The sequence below is a fragment of the Aulonocara sp. 'chitande type north' Nkhata Bay genome, linkage group LG16, assembly GCF_057382095.1.
Source record: "Aulonocara sp. 'chitande type north' Nkhata Bay isolate Kocher_YH1m ecotype deep benthic linkage group LG16, A_spYH_male_GT1.1, whole genome shotgun sequence".
In the NCBI taxonomy this organism is placed as follows: Eukaryota; Metazoa; Chordata; class Actinopteri; order Cichliformes; family Cichlidae; genus Aulonocara; species Aulonocara sp. 'chitande type north' Nkhata Bay.
In genome coordinates, this window is record NC_141359.1 from 11,343,848 (window position 1) to 11,364,388 (window position 20,541).

General features: G+C 38.5%; 1 protein-coding gene across 1 annotated transcript in view; it reads right to left on the bottom strand.

Annotated features, from left to right (window-relative positions):
• itgav (integrin, alpha V) overlaps nt 1-12,937 on the bottom strand; it is a 38,627-nt gene extending 25,690 nt beyond the window's left edge. Inside the window, exons 1-4 of the mRNA XM_086267800.1 lie at nt 12,363-12,937; nt 8,509-8,636; nt 1,119-1,207; nt 313-427 (exon numbers count right to left, since the gene is read on the bottom strand). Of these exons, the coding sequence (XP_086123926.1) occupies nt 313-427; nt 1,119-1,207; nt 8,509-8,636; nt 12,363-12,526 (496 nt within the window). The 5' untranslated portion in view covers nt 12,527-12,937. The remainder of the gene's footprint in view (nt 1-312; nt 428-1,118; nt 1,208-8,508; nt 8,637-12,362) is intronic.
• Between the last annotated feature and the right edge of the window lie 7,604 nt (nt 12,938-20,541).

Consider the following 20,541-nt stretch of genomic DNA (forward strand, 5'->3'; position numbering starts at 1 on the left):
AGATGAACGGCGAGCAGAGTTTTCGAGGTAACTCCACGGTAAAAATGTAAAATATCGCACAATATGTCTCACTTATTATCTTATTCCTAATGTATTGCTAAGTGTCAATATTACTCAAATATGTTAAAATATAGAATGCACATGTAGTATTGAAACATGTCCAGCTGCGGGTTGTTATGAAAAACGGACTAAATGTTTTCTGAAATATGTTTGTCCTACAGTGGCCACCGTAGCTGAGATCATGCACTTGAACTGGGAGGGGTAAGAACAGAATTCCACTGCAGATACTAGGACAGGAAGCAACAAACATACCTGTTCTGCAGGGCGAGTATTCAACCACCTGGTTTCCTTTCTTCAGGTAACAAGTTCCCACAGGCTCACGCTCAGAGACACCTAAGGTTGACCACTGGTAAAGGGGAGCACACGCCTACAGAGCATACACACATAGACAAAACAAATCCAGCGACATATTAGTTCAGTGTAAAAATGGTTGGTGTCGATTGTTGGTAAAACTGTGCTTCATCCTCTAAGTCATTAACTGTGAGGACTCTTGCAAGGTGGTGTAGTGTATCCTTTCAGCCTTTCTGTTTCAGTTGTGGTGGAGAACCCACCACTGGCACAAACTGATGCAAAACCTTAAGACATATCCGACCGCAATGAAACAAGAACAGTGGACGAAAACAAAATGAGACGCTGTGTTATTTTCTTAGCTTATATGCACTGTACTGTCCTTCACCTTTCCACAAAGGTTTGGATCAAAGGTTTCAGGATTTTTAGAACAACTCTGAGGCTCCTACACTGGAGAAGGCACACTTTATTTACCCAAAACAATGGTTCTAAATGGGCAGCTCCTGTGGTCAAATCACATATGTGAAAGTGTGGACTGACCATGGAAATAATTCATTTAATCATCTGCATACTACAACCAGGAATTGTAGGATTTTGAAAATGCTAGATCAGTACATTGAACAATCCAAAAGTTCAGAGGTCTTCACTTCAGCAGGAAGAAAAAAACGGCAGTGAGACAAAACATTCTGGGTACTCTGGACAGAAAGTCCATGAGGCAAGGCATGAAGTTAGTGCTGTTCCTCAGACATTTTACGTGCCGTGTTTCTTACCAGAATGTGTTCTCCATCAGATCGCACTGACGCTCCAAACCATTGTTTGGATTTAAACTCCATCTTAGCCCCATCACGCGTCCTTTCGTCTGCAAAAAGAAAAAGATCATTGTTAAACAATTTAAATTAGAGAACAACGATGGTAAAAAAAGAAACGGCCACAAAATAAAGCAGCAGAAAAATATCTTTAAACACACAAATACAAATTTTGGACTAATACTCAAGATGTCCGTTTTCCCCTTTTAAAATCTGCAGCAGCACAAAACTGTCCAGGTTTTTCAAATGAACAATAACTACATGAAATAAATGGTCGACTGTCGGGACTCCATCTTAATCAGGGAAGATTCCTGATTGGTAAATTATAATGTGACATGGGACAGTCTTTGTCAAAAGTTTAGTGCAGCAGTTTTCCAACAGGAAAGCTCTGACCTATGTTTAATAACGTTTGGGCAGCATATGGGTTTTTTTTCCTGCCAACACGCACCATTCAAACATGGATAAACTTAGAATTCTGATAGACTTATGACACATACACAGCTGTGGCTATAAATGACTGCAGTGCTGTGAAAATCTCCAGTGTCCTAAAAGAAGGACAGACAGGATGAGTATTTCAGGAAGAAAAACAGGAGACAATCAGACAGATCGCAGCATGACTACAACTGCAAACATACACCATTAATTACCATCTTAAGCACAGTTTTTCCTAATAAGCACTGAATGATGAGCACCACACTGAAATTTAATGGTCCTTCTGTTTTTGTTTTTTTATTTAATTCAAGACTGGCGTAGCCACCCTCTCCATTACACATAAGCACATCCCACGTGCTATGACGCATGTTTTAAAAGGCTACAAAATTTCCCCAGTCTCCCTATGAAGGTCATCTTTTCATGGACCTGTGGACCGCTGTATGATTCCCATTATGACCACTCACATTCTGCATCAGACATTTCATTACAGACCTCACACTTTAGCAAACACACAAGTGTTTTTGTTTCAAAATGACCAACCGAGCTACAGAGAATCACCAATGCTGATGAGAAGTGGGTCTCACTATGACTGAGAGACCAAACAGCACTTCTGCTCTTGAGTCCAGATATCCTGACCTTCTTTCGCACAGTACTGCATATGGACAGTTGCTGTTTATTTATACAAGCAACAGGATTTGAACTACAACATCTGGAATTATGTAATGCCATGTAATAGAAAGTATACGTCATTTTTCCTTACCGTGGCATTTGCACACTGATGACAGTCTTATACACCACTGACAGTATGTGCCATCGCAGCATTTCATGCCTTTTTCGACTGCTCTTTAACAAAGTTCTTGAAAATCTCAAAATTATCTGACTATATCTTCACAGAATAACCAATGTTTAATAAATTATTGAAAAACATTCAACAAAACAACCCAATGGAGGTGCTTCAAACATCTTAAATTGTGTATTTTGTGCCCACTTTTTACTTTTTCATTTAATGACATTCTTGTGTGTGTACATACTGTAGCCATACATACTTTGTACAGCACTTGGGTCACTAAAAGCTCTGTTTTAAATGTGAATTATGAAAAAATGTTACTTACAGTGATAATAGCTTTGTACATATACAATGTAAATAGCAGTTACTCTGAGGACTATAACACACAAATCCACATGCCTGTGATTCCACAGGTTTCACTGACTGATACTGTGTGTATAATAGGAAAGCTGTCAGGAGACAACAGCTGGCATTTGACTGCTCCCAGCTGGAGTGAAAAAACAAACAACAAAACAACAAAAACATAATAACAGACTGAGCTCCGAATTAGTGAAACAAAAGGACGACTCCCATAGAAATCAGATAAATATTTACAAGCAATAAGCAGATAAATATTTAAGCCTGGGCAGATATTACACACGGACAGTTTGGGATTTTCCCACCAGGATGGGAAACTCCAGCCTCGGCAGTTCCAGCTAAATTCAAATTCTTTGACTCTCAGAGCTGTTTGGTTGATAAAAGAGTGCTCTAGTGGACACGAGGGATGAAGTACAAAAGGATTAGTTTCCCAGTTTGGCAATAACTTGCATCAGTCTTACCTAATCTGTAATTATGGTGGTGAATCAAGGAGCCATGATGCCAACTGTTTCCTGCCAGCTAGTTACCATCTGAAAAGGAACAAACTCAGACACTGTTTGTTGTTTGCTAACCAAAAAATTTGTTATTATCGACATTCACGTGGTGAGAACAACAAACCTCCACCAAGGCAGCTCACTTACTCGCTCTCAGCTCACTTTTAGGGGAAGTTTTGTATTTTCTACACATTTTTTTTCTTTGTTCTTTTTAAAAAGTTTTGTGCTTCGTACTTTTAAAAAGTTTGTAGTGCAGTAAAAACAACCGCAAAGTTTATCCTGTTGAAACACATTGTACTGTACCTGGGATCATTTTCAGTACATTTTCTTTTTATTTACATGGATAAAGTGTGAGCAGCATTCATTTCATTGTTCAGTAAATAGTTTAGATTATAACCAGTTACTGTACATAACATCATATGTTGTAATAAAATGAATCAATTATACACATAAAGCATCCTATGATGACATGTTCCTGTCATTCTGAAAACCTATTGTCATTTTTAGTAGCTCTATCGAGCATTATTAATAGCATTACTATGACCTCTGACCTAATTTTATGTGCTGCACATAAAAGCAAATATATAAAAACTGTTATATATTTGCTGTACACAATATTCTTGAAGACAGTATAAAACAACCCAAAAAAAGAAAAAAACCAGAGTCAGGACAGATTAATGCTGAGTCTGGGTCACTGTGAGACAGACACACACAATCACACACACACAGTCAAATTCCAGTTAATTCTGTTCTCTGGTCCAGTAAAGCTTTTGGCCAGTAATTACTCAGGTCATCAACAAAGGCCTCTATTGTGGGGAAAAGCACACACATGGGCGCACACACACTCACACGTGTGTGCACACACAGCATTATAACTAGGCCACTGACTAACTACATTACGACCAAAAGAGAAGAGTGTCACCGAACATGTTTGGTTTCTGTCCGAGCCTGCAGGCTCTCAGTGCTGACCGTGTCCTGTTCTAAGGCAGATGGGAAGGAATTTGCTGATCAATTAGACTGTAACATCAGGAGATGAAGTTGAACAAGTTGAAAAGTAAACATCCTGCACTAGGCGCCTGCTTTACAAGACTTACTGAGGCTATGTAAGACAAATTTACCTTTTATGGACATAAGAGGCCTGGAACAACAGGCTGCATGAAGCCAACTGTTCAGCAGGTATTCCAGTGCTGTAGAGCTACAGGCCAAAATCAGTTGATTAAAGACAGATATACGTACAGTACATAGCACTGAATACTTCTGCCAAAAAGCCAAATTATAATAAGGCTGAAGGTATTTAAGTCTGCAGGTTTCCAACTAAATCCTGCACTATTCTATATTAGTTTTATGAATGCAAAATAAAAGCAGCAAAAGCAATTCTGTTGATCAACACAAAATGTAATCCTTGGCATTTGTGGCTTTTAAAAGAAATTTAGAGAGCTAAATTGTAGGTTCTAACTTTGAATGTCTAACATTATTTTACTGGAAAATGAAAGCAGTTTCATTAACTGTGGCAGTGAAGATTTCAGTTTTTATTCATGTGCCACTCAAAGTGTGTCAAACATCAGTGTCAGATTTTTCAAAGGAGGAGGGAGAATATTCGCTGTTGGTTTAAATGGTGAAAGCAACATGAACTCTGCTTTAACACGATACTGCATGTATTCTTTGTCTGCAAAGAGCTTGTGCACGGGCAATATTGACGCCATGCTGGAGGGGGCGGGACGTCACTGTTTTGGAGTGTTGTGTGGTTTGTTTGTTTTTTAACTTCCTATTTTCATGGCTGAGGTCTCCCACAGAATACCAACCAAGCTCAACTACACAGCCTCGCTCAAAGAAACACATACTGCCCTGTCTCCGGCTATTTATACTTCCTTCATTCCGCTTTGTCTTCCATGTCCTCTTTTAATGGAACTGGCAGAAAGTGTGGTTCCAGTTTAGGGTAAAATATGTTAGGTATGTATACTGGAGATTTCTTGGCAAATGTAAGCATAGAAAAACAAATTAATTTCCTTAGTTACCAAATGCAAATCTCCCATCCCACCAATTTAATTCACTATTGCTATGTCAATCTTAACGACTATGTCAAAAAAACCCCAAAGGTAGCTGGTTGGTTACCCCAACACCACAGCAGAAAAAGAGATAACTGAAAGAGTGCCAGATAAAAATGTAGAAAAGACAACGGAAATATGACGTTTCTGTTTTTTCATGTGATGTTTTTGCACATCTTTAGTGGAGCTAGAGCTTCAGTGGAACTTGAGGTCACATGCTTCATATACGTCATCATTTCTTTCCACTGCACTTTGTCACACTTTGCTTTTATAGATTAAGAGGGGTGGTTTTTTTAGACTTTAAAAGACTTGTACATTTCAGCTTAGGTATATCTTAAACTCAAATTAAGAATGTGCATAAAAACATAGCTTAAAACACAAAGCACCCAAAAAGAGGTTTATTCATCGCTTTGGTCAGTCAGTGCTTTGCCATCATTATTAGAGCATGTGTCAGTGTCAGCATATACTATTATATATATTGTACATATATTTATTAGTTTCAGATTTAGCCATTCGTATATTTTGCCTGTTTATGTTATTGTATTTTGCACAACTCTGTTGCTTGTGAAGCTCGCACACAAGAATTTCACTCACATGTGCTGTACCAATGTACCTGCACATGTGATGTGACAATAAAAGTGATTTGATTTGGTTGCTACATGAACTCAATTGCCCCAAGCATACTGTTCAGCTAACGTCAACACCTGGCTTGTCTTTGCTCTCCTGTGCCTGCCATTTTTCTCCCTTGGATCTTTAGGTGTGTTTTTGTATTTCACTCCAGTGTGTAGAAGACATTAAACCTACACTCTAAAAGATGACAGTCACTCATTTAACACCTACTCTTAAAAAATGAAAGCTAGCAGGAAAAGTTAATCATATAGCCACAGTTACCCAGCCCCGTTATGAAAACTATAAATCATGTCTGTCAATGCGTGCAGTCACCAGTGATTTGGAAACACTGTGACTGCACTGTTTCACCAGAGGATAAGTTCTGTTTTGAAAGACTTATAGACATCTTTCAAATCTTTATATGACACAATACTGTTGACACTCAAAGAGACCTTGGTAACACCAGCGATAAACCAGCTACACACCCAGTTTACATTTAAAGCAATTTAAACCACTAGTGTTGTGCTGGGTGTCGCAGCATTCACAGGTGTGATTCTTCCTGCTTTAAAGTCAGTGGTGAACACACCACAGCTTGTCCTTCTTAAGTTGTCAAAAGTAACAAGACATCTGAATGTAATACTTTTAACAACAACACACTTATAGGTTCTTACAGCCAACTGACCACCTCCCAGTCTGAATCATTAAGGAGGACATCCAGACAGAACAGCAGGCAGAAGTCAAATGATTAAATTAAATGAAATGTGTCAGGCAGTAAGAAGGTGTGTTCACATCTGAGCACATCATCTCCCAAGAAGAAGCTTGGAGATGATACAACTTTTGCAAAACATCAGGCACCAACATGGCTGGAGGGAAAAACAAAACAAAAACGGATACGATTTCTTATAAAACTTTTCTTTGTTTACCTTTCAAATGTCACATAGGCTTTAAGCCTAGAGAGGAGACTTTAAAAATGTACACTTCATGTATGCAAAGCTGACAGCAACATAAACGTCTGCTGGACAAAAAGTTAACACACAGTTCCCTTTTTTACATTTAAATACTCAAGAACACCCATCTGAACCTCTGGTTTCATAAGGGAAGGAAATGGTTTTATTGTAGACATTTTTATTATGGTTTTGACAGACGGGCTTATGAAAATAGATGCAATCCCATGAGTCGCAAGAATGACACCGAAACAAGTCCCACTTTGCCATTCTGAGTTCTGGCATGATGTGAGAAATCAGCTGAAAATTTTCTAAGGAATTTTCATTCGACCACAAAAATCAATTGCTTCTTTATACATGTTTGTTTCCGCTTGAAAGTAAGGAGAAAAGAATCCATGAAGTGAGTTTGTTCTGTCACTAACCTCTAACTGACCAATCACCATGCAGAATGGTAGCATTTCATACGCAAGAACAGCCCCTTTAAGTAAAACTATAAGAGGACATAAGCATTGTTTTATTTCAAAGCAAACATATTATCAGCTCTGCATTTTCAAAACATTTTCTGTAGAAACAGGTAGAATTCATTATTTTAGCCATTTAGCTTCATTAGCTCTTATTCATTGACAATAAGACTATTAGTGTACTGAACAGAAAGTGGGAGGCCCTACACTTGCTTTGTTATTAGCTTATGAACTAAAGAATATGACAAAGTAAAATCCTGACAGATCTTAGCTCAATATGAACTCTCTTTAAGCTCCTGAGAGAAATTACGGTTCTTGAGTGGGTCAATGGTTCACCAGCTAGTGTCAGTTTCAGTTTATCCGCTATTTTTGATACCAGTGTACAGCAGTTTTTAGCCAAAAACACAGATTAATTAGTACTCGAGAACATTTAAAGCTCTGGATCACATTTGGGGTAGTCAGAAAAGTCTGTGAAACACAGATTTACTCATTTATAGATCCAAAATGCCACATATTCTCTGAAAGTGAGTAACTTTGGCTTCCCCTGGTAAAAACAACAGACATGACCAAAAACATTTCCTTGACAACTTCTGCTGTTCTTCATAATCATTTCATTCACATATAAAGGAAATAATCACCATTTGCACCTAAGAAAAGGACATTTTATTGTGTGAAGCTTCCAGGATTCCTGGAACGTGTGGGTGCTGCTGCCTCACAGAAAAAAAATGACTGAAATTCTACGAAGACAATAAAGGGATTAATACCCACATCACAGAACATTACCAAATTCTAACTGTTTATCACTGTGTAAATATTTACAGTGAAGACAGTGCTCTGCTCATCTGGCCTTTCACAATCAAAGAGAAACAGTAAATTACTAAATTATGATCAATGCTGGAGAGAGATGATTGCAACATGGATAAACAGAAGGAGGCAGCAGTTTGTCAGTCACTCACAGTACATGGACGAGTCCACACACATTCTGCTTCAACGCACATTCCTGAATGCGTCTTAGCATGAAAACAACAGAAACAGGCTGAGCTGAACCCTCAGTATTCAATCAGTAATATGCTTACTGAAAACTGTTCATGATATCTATCATGGTCTGGAATTAAAATGTAAATTCTAAGTGGTTTTCATTAAAGGAGGGAGAGATACTGAAGGTTAAACCCACCCTAAGGTGATGGGGAAGAGGTTTTAACCAAACTAAGGGGTCTTCTGGTACCTTTGTTGTCAAACACCAGCTGCTGACAGGCGCTGGATCTGCCCCAGGGGCAGCTGTACACTGCTCCTCTCTCCACAATGCTGTCCGCAGACATGTTAGCTCGAGGAGCTCCAATCAGAACGTCTGACCTGAGGAGAGGAGAGGACGTTATTCCGTAACACAAACAGCCACCAACTCATACAGAAAAAGCCACAAATGCTCTCATGTAGTAATTAAGCTGACCAAGAGAGGCTAAACTGTGTCTCATTCAGCTTAGGAAACAAAGCTTAATCTTTCAGTCATCTGTTACCACCTCAGTCTAAAAATCTGTGCATACATGAGTCAGCTGGTGTTTCAAAGTATGGGAGCTTTACTGCCATAGTAATTTCTGTGAATGAACTCGATATGAGGAAAGTCTGTGAGTAAGAACTCATCAAATACTTGCATATGGATATGCAATGTGCATATTAGCTATACGAATATGTATATTTCTTGATAGATAAATAGACAGGGTTAATATATTGGTTAATTCTGGCTATTTGTTGATATACCCACAATGATATTTATAACAGCCAATAAATACAGTTTGTTTTTTTTTGTTTTTAATTCAATTCAATATCGCTCAGGTTCTGAGGCGCAGTGATGAGGTAGTGGGATTTTCCCCATCTTCTCATAGTCAGGGCGTCATCACTGTCCAACTTTGTGGTGTAAGTAATACCAACAACAGCACATTTCAGGCAGGTTTTTATATTTAGCACTGAGATTGATATTGTTAGCATAAGGATATGCATTAATGCATAAAAAGGCCAAGAGTTCAGCCGTGTGTTCAATTTACTGAAGAACAGTGAACTAATAAACACACTTTATCTAGCACCAAAGCAAGGACTTTCTGGGGATCTAACCATCTCACAGAACTTTAAACTCTGGTTCATCCAGTTAAATCTTAAGTAGAGGAGTTCCTCAAAAGACTCATACTCCCCAGGAAGTCTGTGGTGAAAGCAGAACTTTAGTCTCTAATACGGTTCAAACTAAATTTAAAAAGAAAAGAAAGAAAACACTGGATGCTGCTTTTATCTTCAACCTGCTCATTTCTTCCAGTGTTGTCGTCTCTACTCTGCATAAATCACACAGGACTACAAATCTACACCCAGAGTACCACAAGATGATATTATCGGTACTACTGACCAAGACTGGTACAATGACCTTCATATGTAGTATTGGTGTCCCTTTAAAGAGGTCTACACAGTGCTGCAACAGTGAGTGTTTGTCCAAAAGTATCATTGCCTGGAACATGCCCTACTGACTAGTTCTTAATATAATAAACATATGAAACACAGATCATCTCCCGTCTGTAGATGCTGCAGTAACATGACAAATTTCCTCAGCAATACAAAACATAATTTGGCTGCTTGTAGCGATGCTGCAAGAGACAGCCAACAGTTTTCATGTGAAGTTGGTCTTTGTTCAAAGCATTAAGGTTTCCCTGCAGTGCGAAACAGGATTTGTTTATAAAGAGCCATTCAGTGGACATTTTTCCTTTTCAACTGTTTTCACTACCTAATGTATTGACCACTTATAAAACGAATGAATACTTTTAATTCGTTAAGCACTGCCGTGCTAAAAGGCTGCTGGTTCAGTGAGACCGAGGTGGTTGTACTGATTGATGTGGTTGCTTTAAAAGCTGACAGGAACCACAGTCAGTAGAATAAAAGTAAAACAACAACAGGAAAACAGCTACAAATCAAGTGATCTCTCAATATGTGTAATTACTGCAGGCCACACATTGTTACACTGGGGTTTTTTTTAGCTTCCAGCCACTACTGCTGCCTCAAACTAGCTAATAAAAATTGAATGATAGCCTGAACTTAGCGTAGGTTATTGTTTGTAACACCTTTTTTATTTAACACAATATATAGCTCTAAATGTGAGACAGTGCCCATAGATGCATTACAAGGCCTGTTTACAGCCTGGTGTAAAAACTGTTTTTGGCCTCCATGGAGAGTGTCCACCTTCATAACAATTCTAGTATGAGGGAATTTGTATTTATTTTCATAACTCATCCATCTGAATGCTGACAACATGTTTAGCTGTAGCTGATTGGTACCCGCTGGGTTTCAGCTTCACTAACTGGAGTCACCATGTTTAAACAACTGTTGACGACATGGGTGTGGTACGGAGCATCTAAGAGGTTTGTGATTCAGTTTTGGTGAGTGAAATTGTAGTGTCTGTCTGTTATTTAGCACTAGTTAGTAGGCATCTGTAACTGTGCATTCAACCCATATGGTTTATAGATGACGTTTCCTAGCGACAACTTATCATTCCACCCTATCATCTAACCACAGTCACTTCTGGGTTCAGTAAACCAAAATGCTTGATATGCATTAGGCCCTGTGAGGAAAAAAAGATGTATAGTTCCGTTTTAATAACTAGAACCAAACGAGTCTCCACAGTGACCGTGTTCTGTATGAGGAAATATTTACATTATTAAGCCATGGTCAGCCAGCTTCAGTCCTGATATCATATTATACAAATCCCCTCTGACCATGGCAATAACTGTAATATGAGCAGTGAATTTCAGTGCTGATCTAATTAGTGTTACTAAAAGGATTCAATGTTTTTCAGGCTACTGTAGATGAAAGTCTCTAACTGTCTGTCCGCTCTGTCAGTCTATTGTCACATGAGACTGCAACATTCCTCTGATATTTTTTCAAATATGGAGAAATGGCAGGCAATCAATGTTTCTCTACACAGCATAGTGGTTTTAGATACTAAGTTAAAACACAAAGTTACAGAATCTGAGTATGTTCCTGTACCAAGGTCAACAGGGCTCTGCTCTGAGGGAGTTATCTGCAATAAAGTGACATTTTCCTGGGTACCTACTGATATATGTTTAGTTGAACAAGGAATGAAATCCACAAGAATTGATTTAACACACACAAAAAAATGAACAACTGGGGTATGGGTTATAGGATGATGTTTTAAAGATGTCTGGGGAAAAACCTGTTTTCTTAATATACATAAAAAGTAGCACGGTGCAAGTTTGTTAATGTGCATCTACAAAACTGCTGCAGAAACTCTGTGCAGGGAGAGAGGATGACAGGCAGCTTTTTGCTATCATTTCATGCAGACACTCTAAAGATACAGCAAGAAACAAGACCAGGAAGCATCAAGGCAGATGATAAGACTGTTATTAGGATATCTCACACACTCCAGGGAATTTTTTTTTTTAAACGTTTTTCAGGAAATTTTATGACACTTGACAATATGGGAAACACAATTTAAATGCACCTCAGGTTAAACCTCCTCTATGACTGAGGGCATCGGCACTATTTTGGGATTGCACTTAGTCTGTTAATGATGTAAATTAACTAAACAAAAAGAGTCTGAAAACAACTAGATCAGTAGTGTTCTTTTGAGAGAACTACTTTCACTTCAGTAAAACTGGATAACCATGGATATCCACTGCTTCAGTAGACAGAGTTTAGAGCAACAAGCCTACATGGCCTCTGGGCACTGTTCCTGTTTGTCTGTGTTTTAAATAAAGTTACAGCTGGTGTAGCTGTGAACAGAGAAAACCTTTTCTTGAAAGTTATGCCCTTACAATTTGGTTAATAAAGAACTGAAGTAAAAGTTAAAAGTTAATGGACTGCTGTTAATGGACTGTCTTCTAATTTGTTGTCATAGTAATATGTTTTTAAGATTTAACAACTCAGAACTTGTCACTAAAAAAGAAAAGGGTCCAAGTGTAAAACTTTAGTAAAGTACTTTAACAGAAGCATATATAATGTAAAGTAAAGCAAACCAAAGGTTACATTGAACAGGCGCTTCTCCATCACCATCATTACCATAACCATCTACTCTGCTACAAATCTTACTGTAGGTTGTTTGAAGGCTTAAAGAAGTCCACCGAAAAGCCGAAGTAGCTCCCCTCGGGTCCGGGATATACGTAGGGATTATCCACATCCAGGTTGAAAGAGCTGGAGCGATGGAAGTGTAAACACACCAGGACCAGCAGAGCAGCTGTCCGTGTCCCTGCCATGGCTGCTGCTGGAGACCTCCGCGGCTTCACCGAAACAAACACAGACGCCCAAGATGTTGTCTGTCCCTTATCAAGTTACTCAGTTAGCTAGAGGTGTTGTGGCCTGTATGCACCCACGGTGCAACTTGAAAATGCCTAAAATCTCAGCCCTGCTAACAAGCGTCCCCCCCCCCCCCGCAACCGTACGGAGAACAAGTCGTCATGTAATTGTTAAATAAAACACATTCCCAGCTTGTACCGGAGCTAACCAGCGTCACACACAGCGCAGGGCGGGGGGAGAGTCAGTCTTTCACCGGCGATTCGTTAGTTTGTCTAACCGATGAAAGCGGCGTAATCTCGGAACAAGCTCGGGGAGAGGCCGCGACACTGTGTATGCGTATGGTGTGGGTAAGTGTGTCAAGCATAGGCTCGCTCCAACTAGCTAAAGTCAAGTTAAACATCCAAACACAGCAAACAACTTCCGTCTAATTCCCTTCAAAACAAAAGCATGCTTTTCGGCTGTACCGGGAGTTGGGAATTTAAATCAAATGTACAATTTCAAATGTAGGAAGGGATTCAGGACAGTTGAGCTTATTTCAAGATAGCTAGATATATAAATAAATATAAATAATAGATAGTTAAAGTTATTTTCAATCATTGCCATGGTATCATTGGTAGTTACTGTTGTTGTGATGATAATTCATAAATGCTCAGACATTCCATCAAGTCCATATACACCCAGGTTCTCTTCCTGCCAAAAATAAGCTGGCCACTAAGCACTGCCGTTTCCAAATAAAAAACTCCCATTAATAGAGAGAAAATACATATAAGAGAAATAAACTGGATCCAGCCCATCAGGAGACACATACAAAAAAAAGTCCTAGAAATGTTTGTGCCACTACAATTCATTACAGTTGTGAGAAACACTATGTATGATGCTCTGCTGAAAAAGCAGTAAAATTCCATCAAAAACCACTTACTGCACTTACTGCAGTTATGCAGATTGCATAATTGCAGTAGAATAGGATATTTATTTCCTATCCTATTCATAGTCTTTTATTTTAGGTCACGAGCAGTTGTCTAAGCATTTCACTGCATATCCTACTGTGTATGACTGTGTATGTGACAAATAAAATATGAATTTGAATTTGGGAAGGTTACTTTTAAAATGTTTTCCACTACAGATTACAGAATACATGCCCCAAATGTATTGTGTAACGTATTCCGTTACGTTACTCAATTAGAGTAACGTATTCTGAATACTTTGGATTACTTAATATATTATCATGCTGTTTACAACTACATGAATGTGATTTATTACTATTACTTAAGGTCCGCGGCTCCGAACCATAGTAAAGGGACCTCTGGCGAATATGTCGGGTTCCGTGTCGGGCTCATAGCCGAAAAAAATAGCTTTACTTTGTTGCCTGGGTCAAGTTTGCTAGCAAGAGACAGAGAGAGGCATTGAAAGGCTGCTCCAACGGAACTTATTGTTTCGGAGGAAAACACGAACACAGTGTACAGTCAAGTCTTAATCCGGTTGTTCAGTGATGACGCGACGAATCCTACTTCCGGGTCTAAAGTAGTCTGCGTTTAATATGGCTTTTGTGTTGTTAACATGTTTAATGTTATGTATTTTCTTCTATTTGATCTCAAAAAGCTCCTAAAACAGTCAGTGATCCCTGTTGACCTCCCTCGGCTTTTATTACTGCTAATCATTTATTTAAGCTCAGTCTTTAAAACCTTAGGATGTAACTACAGCCCAGCCTATGCAGCAGTATATGAATGACTAACCTCGTATTGTGGATGGATTATCTCAGTTGTTCTCCTGGCTGAAGTTTGGTCCTTTTACAGCATCCTGCCATGCGATTACATTTGTTCCTGACCACCGAGAACACTCACGTTAACTTTTATCGAGTGGAAAAAAAGTTAGCTTGTTTATATTATGCTAACATAGCTGTGTCGCTAGCGGTCACCTAGCACAGCATTATATACCAGCTAGCCAAACTTCAGTAACCCTACAAACGTCACTGCTGTTTAGTTTTCTGTCTTCATTTATGTTGGAAGTGATAGCAGAGCTGTACGTTTTAATTTGTTTCCAAAACCCTGCAGTCAGGACATGCTATATTGTATTTAGATAGAAGCTAGCGAGCTAACTCCCTGCTAACTTCTAACTCCGTTAAATGTCATAAATTCCGTTTTCATGGATGCCTGGATGTTAAACTCAATTATTACACCTGGTAGAGCAGAACGCTGATCATTTTATTAAAGATGAAAGACTTTAGACAGTTTTTCAACTCTCAGTAATGCCACAGTGATCGTTTGATATGTGGACCTGCAGCGGAGTTTAGACCCAGACACGGCTAGTGACGTCAGACTGAACAACCGGATTCCGTTACTCCCCAACACTGTTGCAGTCAACTCTTCTCAGTACTATGGTGGCTGCTATAGGACAAACATGTTGTAGTCAGCCAAAAGAGATCAAAACATTAAATTTAGGCTGTACCACATAACCAACTTTTTTTCTGTTACTGTTTGTATATAAAAAAATTTTTTTAAATATATTTGAGGAATACATATACTTAACAATAGGTGTAAGAGCTAAAAATAATAATAAACAAAAGGCTATGTGTCAAGTATTTTATGTTTTTACCCTTGAGTCACTTTTTGGGCCCATCGGCCCACCAGGAAAATGCCTGGTATCCCAGATTAACCAGCCCTATATTGAGGCGAGTTGTCGCAAACATCCTGAAGTTTTCTGCCAATAACACTTGTTCGCAACTGTTAGCCTCTGTTTGCCTGTGTTAGTGAAACTTTCCTTGTTCCAGTTGTTGTCTTACAGCTGGTTGTCAGCTTGTCACAGGGTCGCATGTGTAATCTGCTGGCAATAAGTAACTGCAACAAAATCTGAAGAAATTGATATGCACATTTTTGTTTGTTAGTGCCCTGACTTCAGTTCAGGAGATGAGTGGTGAATTGAGGAGGAAGAGGAAAGCATTTTATCCAGAATCCAGTCATGCTGTCTCTTTTCTTCACATTTCGGTTCTTTGGTGAAAGAGACCTGTTATCAGACAATAAAACACCTTCCCATTTTGAATCTGAAGGTGCAGACACAAATTAAAACTTGCATCCACAACACACAAATGCTCATGAATTCTCTTGTCCTCCACCTTTGGCGTACTATGTATTTGGCCAATTTCTAATCACATACACAAGACACAGTTAGGCAGGAAAGGGATGCCCCTTTCACTATCTCGGACACTGTATTCAAGTTGGAGAGGCAACACTGTGACTTCCACAAACTGGCTCAAGTCCTACATATTTTAATGGATTAATTCAGGCAAGTTTATGAGAACATATTAATTTGTTTTGGAAATCATTATTACACACTAATCTATGTATATTTATTAAACCAATGTTTGTTTGTATGTTTGTTTGTGACCTTATATAACACATTATTAATATAATGCTCTATTTATAGACTATTAGCAAATTATTTAGCCTCCATAGCTTTGGGATTGTTAAAATGCCTTTAATCATATTAACTAGACGGCACATACCAAGCTTTTATTCTGAAGGCCAGGTCCTTTCCCTTTCTTGGTGTCCTTGGTTAGTCAACATGACAACACATCCTGAACAGGAAGTCCATTCCCCTGCATCAAACAGCATGAACACACACACACACACACACACACACACACACTTTTCTAAGACAGACATAAGGAGGAATTCTGACTGTCATGTAGCTGTTTCCTGTTCTGTTTTGCTTCATTCTGGGTCATCAACTTATTATCATCAGTCATGTGTAAAAGCTCCCTGAAGCACTAATCATCACAAATACATTTGGATTATGACTCAGGTGTAATAGTCAATAGTTTACTTTGTAAATAAAAGTTTAAAAGGACCTTCCTATTTGTGAGAACATTACACATTTTACACCTCTAAAACCCTTCACCACTGTCAGCAGATAATATGAAGGGCTGGTTTGTCTCGTTAGCTGAAACTTTTTTACTAGATAATGGAAACTTTAAACAACAGAATTAATTCATTTGTTCAACCTCTCGTGTTTAGGCAGTTTGAAGTGGACACTGAAAAGGGTTTTGCTCCTTAAACAGACCAAAGAAAGCAATTTCTTGATTAATTGTATTTGAAGTAACAGAAGAATTCACAATTCCCCCCCCCTTCCCTTAATTAGCTGTGGTGCAGAGATAGTAATAAAAGAGGTGATTTTAATTTAGATATTGGGAAACATTGCCTAGATTTGACAAAGCTAGACTGCTCAAGCCTCATATTTGCTTCAGATCAACTTTGCCATGTAAATTTACAGAGTAATGACTGAGGATTTTGTCCCTCTGCAGTACAAGTGGTTCGGGAACAGACTTCTCTGGGACAAACTGGAAAAGATCAATGATTACAGCAAGCAAAGCTAGTTTTATTGTTGGGCCCTCACTGTTATAAGACAGATTCATGATTTGACTCTTATAGTAAAATATTCCAATCTTTCAGATCCAAATGATTAAAGTTTCGAATATAAAACTCTGAAATATAATGGATAATAATGGAACAGAACAGACTTACATTTCAACTCTTATCAACCACTTAATGCACTTTACACCTGAAGTTGTATTGCTCTTTTTTTATTCATCTAACACCTCATTCTATGCATTTTATGCTCTTCGGTGTGTTATGTAATTTGCTTCCCATCTAAGGTTGATTAAGAATTATCCAAGAGGAGGTGAAAACCCATGCAAGCACAATGAGGGCATGCCTGTCCACACATAATAGCCCCAAAGAAACCAACACAGTAAAAGGTGACTTTTGTAAGTCTTTAACAACATTACACATTTTCTACAGATTTGTAACATATTTGCAAAAGGAAGTATCCATCTGCCTGCTTTAAAAATGCCTATGATTAAAGCTTCTCTGAGAAGGGGACAACTTTATTGTTTACTAGTCACTAGCATGAGCCCCTTTTCAGGGATAGGTAGGTACCACTTTTGTTCTTTTCTATTCTTGAAAGTCATGTTACAACTTTTGTAAATTTAGCTCTAGAAAAGGCGATGGGGTAAAAGAATGAAGAAAAAACAAGAACTAAGTCTGATAACAAAAAGTTTCAAAAAATAAAGCCCTGAGCCCAACGTGTAATCAAAAGAGCTGAGTGACAATCTCCTGCTTTCTCAGTTTGGGACTTTTCAGAATAATCACATACAGCAATACAGGCCAGTTTAGAACAGGGAAGCCTGAAAAAATCAAGACAATGGAGTCAAAGTTCATTGCAGTTTGGCACATGTCTGGAATTTTTGAAGGCCAAATGGCACAGCTCAAGTAAAAAGAGATCTGTCAAGTCTAAACAGACCAGTCCAGGGCAACTCTGCACTTGTTCTATGCTAACACCCCCTCTCCCCTTTTTTCTTTTCTCTCTTTTTTGCTGTACACATAATAGTGGTTTAAAAATCAAATTTCAGAGTCGCTGATCACAAATAGCATTCAGCTCTAACAGAACTGCAGCCCAAAGTTTTTCTGTCTTTGTGTATGAATCCACAAGTGGCCAAGTCCATGTAGCTACAGAAGCAGCTCATATGCGGACAAAGTAGGCAAGCTGAGGGGGTTTCGTCTTATTTGGCTATGAGCTGCTCTGAATCATTGCGCCAATGAAGTGTACACTCAAGAATGTGTGGCAGGACTCCCTTGAGATTCACAGGAAGGGGGAGGTTATATGTTTATGTTTGGAAGGGAAACAGCATTGGTGTAATACATAGCATGATTCATATGTTGATGGCATAAGGCATCAAGATAAACACTTAAGCCTGGTTTTGGTGACATGGTCACATTTGTATGAATGTAAAGGAGCGAAATCAGAGTGAGCAGGAGAGAGAGAATCTACTTGTGAAAGAGAGAGAGATGTTGTAATGGACATTGCGTAAAGCATAACTATGCAGATTACTACCATGTAGAGCACAGATGCACATTAGCCTGGTTTTAATGTTTAAATCCAAGTATCCTCTTGAACCTCTCTCTTTATGAGGGCCAATTAAAGTTGCAGAGGGAGGAGTGAGGAAATTTTTGCAAAGTGAGGACATTTTGGCTGGCCCTCTGCTTGGACTGTGTCTGTCTCCTTAAAAGCTATCTGATGATTCGGTCTTGTTTTTTTATGGTTTGAGGTTAAACTTGTTGATATTATGATAAGGCCTAAAAGAGTTGGTGGCGACAGATGAAAATTAGCACACTAGTATAACACCCCATTTTAAGTCAGTGATACTTCTTAGCACACAGTTAAAACATCTAGCGCTTACAGAGGAAAATTGCGACTTTTGGGGTTGTCTCCACCTAACAAACTCAAAGAGGATTTTTTTATGCTTATATCCTTATTTTTATTCTTGGACCTTTCTAGAGTAGCTTTATATGAGTCACAGTGCACAGTTCCTTATTTGTATTTTCTGTCTCTCAGTGCGGATCCTCATTTTCCACTTTGACACCTGAGCTTTAAGTTTGTAAGGATTGTGTTTAGATACACTAAACCTCAGTGTTTTAAACGTTTTTAAATATGGTATAAAAACATACCTGGTGTTGTAGAAATCTAGGATAAATTGAGTTAAAGTGAATTTTATTTACCTTTGCTAAGGGGTCAAACACTAGTACAGACAAGGAATTCTTTTTTAACTACATAGACTGCAAGCCCAAAGACTGTCTTAGAACACAGTGCGCAAAAGATAACTCGAAAATCTACATGCAGCATATTGGAAAGACTGGGCAAGCCTTCTTGTAAGTAGTGGCCTTCAAGAATAGAGACAACATAGTGCGTTTAATCCAACAAGGTCAACTTCACACAGAAAAGTTGCAGATTCTTAAACTCTTCCATTGCTATAGTTAGAAAAACACACAATGTAATGCCTAGCCTCCACATTAATAAAGCAGTGTGGGATCGTATTGACAGGACTGACAGAATAAGACAGCCAGCATCCAAAGAAGAGATTTAAGTGTCCTCCGAGAAGCCTGGAGAACTATTGCTGAACACTGCTTAAAGAAATGGCAAGAAAGCTTGCCTAAGTTCAAGGACTGAAGAATAAAAGTAAATATTGTTAGAACTGCACAAACATCTTATATGCTATGGAGTCCATATATGTTTCAACCAATTTCCCATTTTCCTAGCAATATACAATGTAACCATGTGTGCCTCAAGATTTTCATACAGGACAAAGTAGCAATTTCTGCACATTTATGGAAAAATTTGTGTAATTTCATTGTGTATAAAGACATTTGTATTGTTTATTTTACATATTTGTAATGTCACATGGAGAAGAAACGTTTTTTGTGAGTTTTATAGTAATATTGCATATAGTATGTGTGGCGCATCTCATAACAATTATGTCTTGTGGTTGTTGCAAAAGGTTAATGCAGGGTGATCAAAAGTATATTCATGAACTGTAAACAGCTCCATTGTGTGAAAGTAAACTTCACCTGAAAAATCCAATGACAATTTGGCCCTATACGAAGAGCTATCAGCAGTTCTGTATCATCTTATAGCACAAGAGAAAGTGTGAGTCCACTGATGTCATGCATCAGTTGAAAGCACAGACTTCTCTATAAAATAGGAGATGCTTGAAGCCACTTCTCTCCAAGAAAAACATCAAGGAAAGACTGAAATGCTGCACAGACTGCAAGGACTGGACAGTAGAAGAAGTGGAAGGTTGTTTTCACTGATGATGCCCGTTTCTGACTGTTAAGGAATTCTAAAAAATTGACAGTCCAAAAGAGGAAAGGTAAATGCTACCATGATTTGTGCCAATGGTGAAGCATCCTGAGGTTATCTAGGTGTGTGGTTTCTTTTCATCCATGGGATTCTGCACAGTCACAATTCTGCCCCCAAACACTGTCATGAACTAAGAATGGTGCAAAAGTTCTTTCAACAATCCAGAAGGAATTTAGTGGTGATCTGTCTATTTTCCAGTATGATGGAGCAACATGTCACAAGGCAGAAATTATAACTAAGTGATTTGGTGATCATCAAATTAACATTTACAGCCAGAAAACTCCCC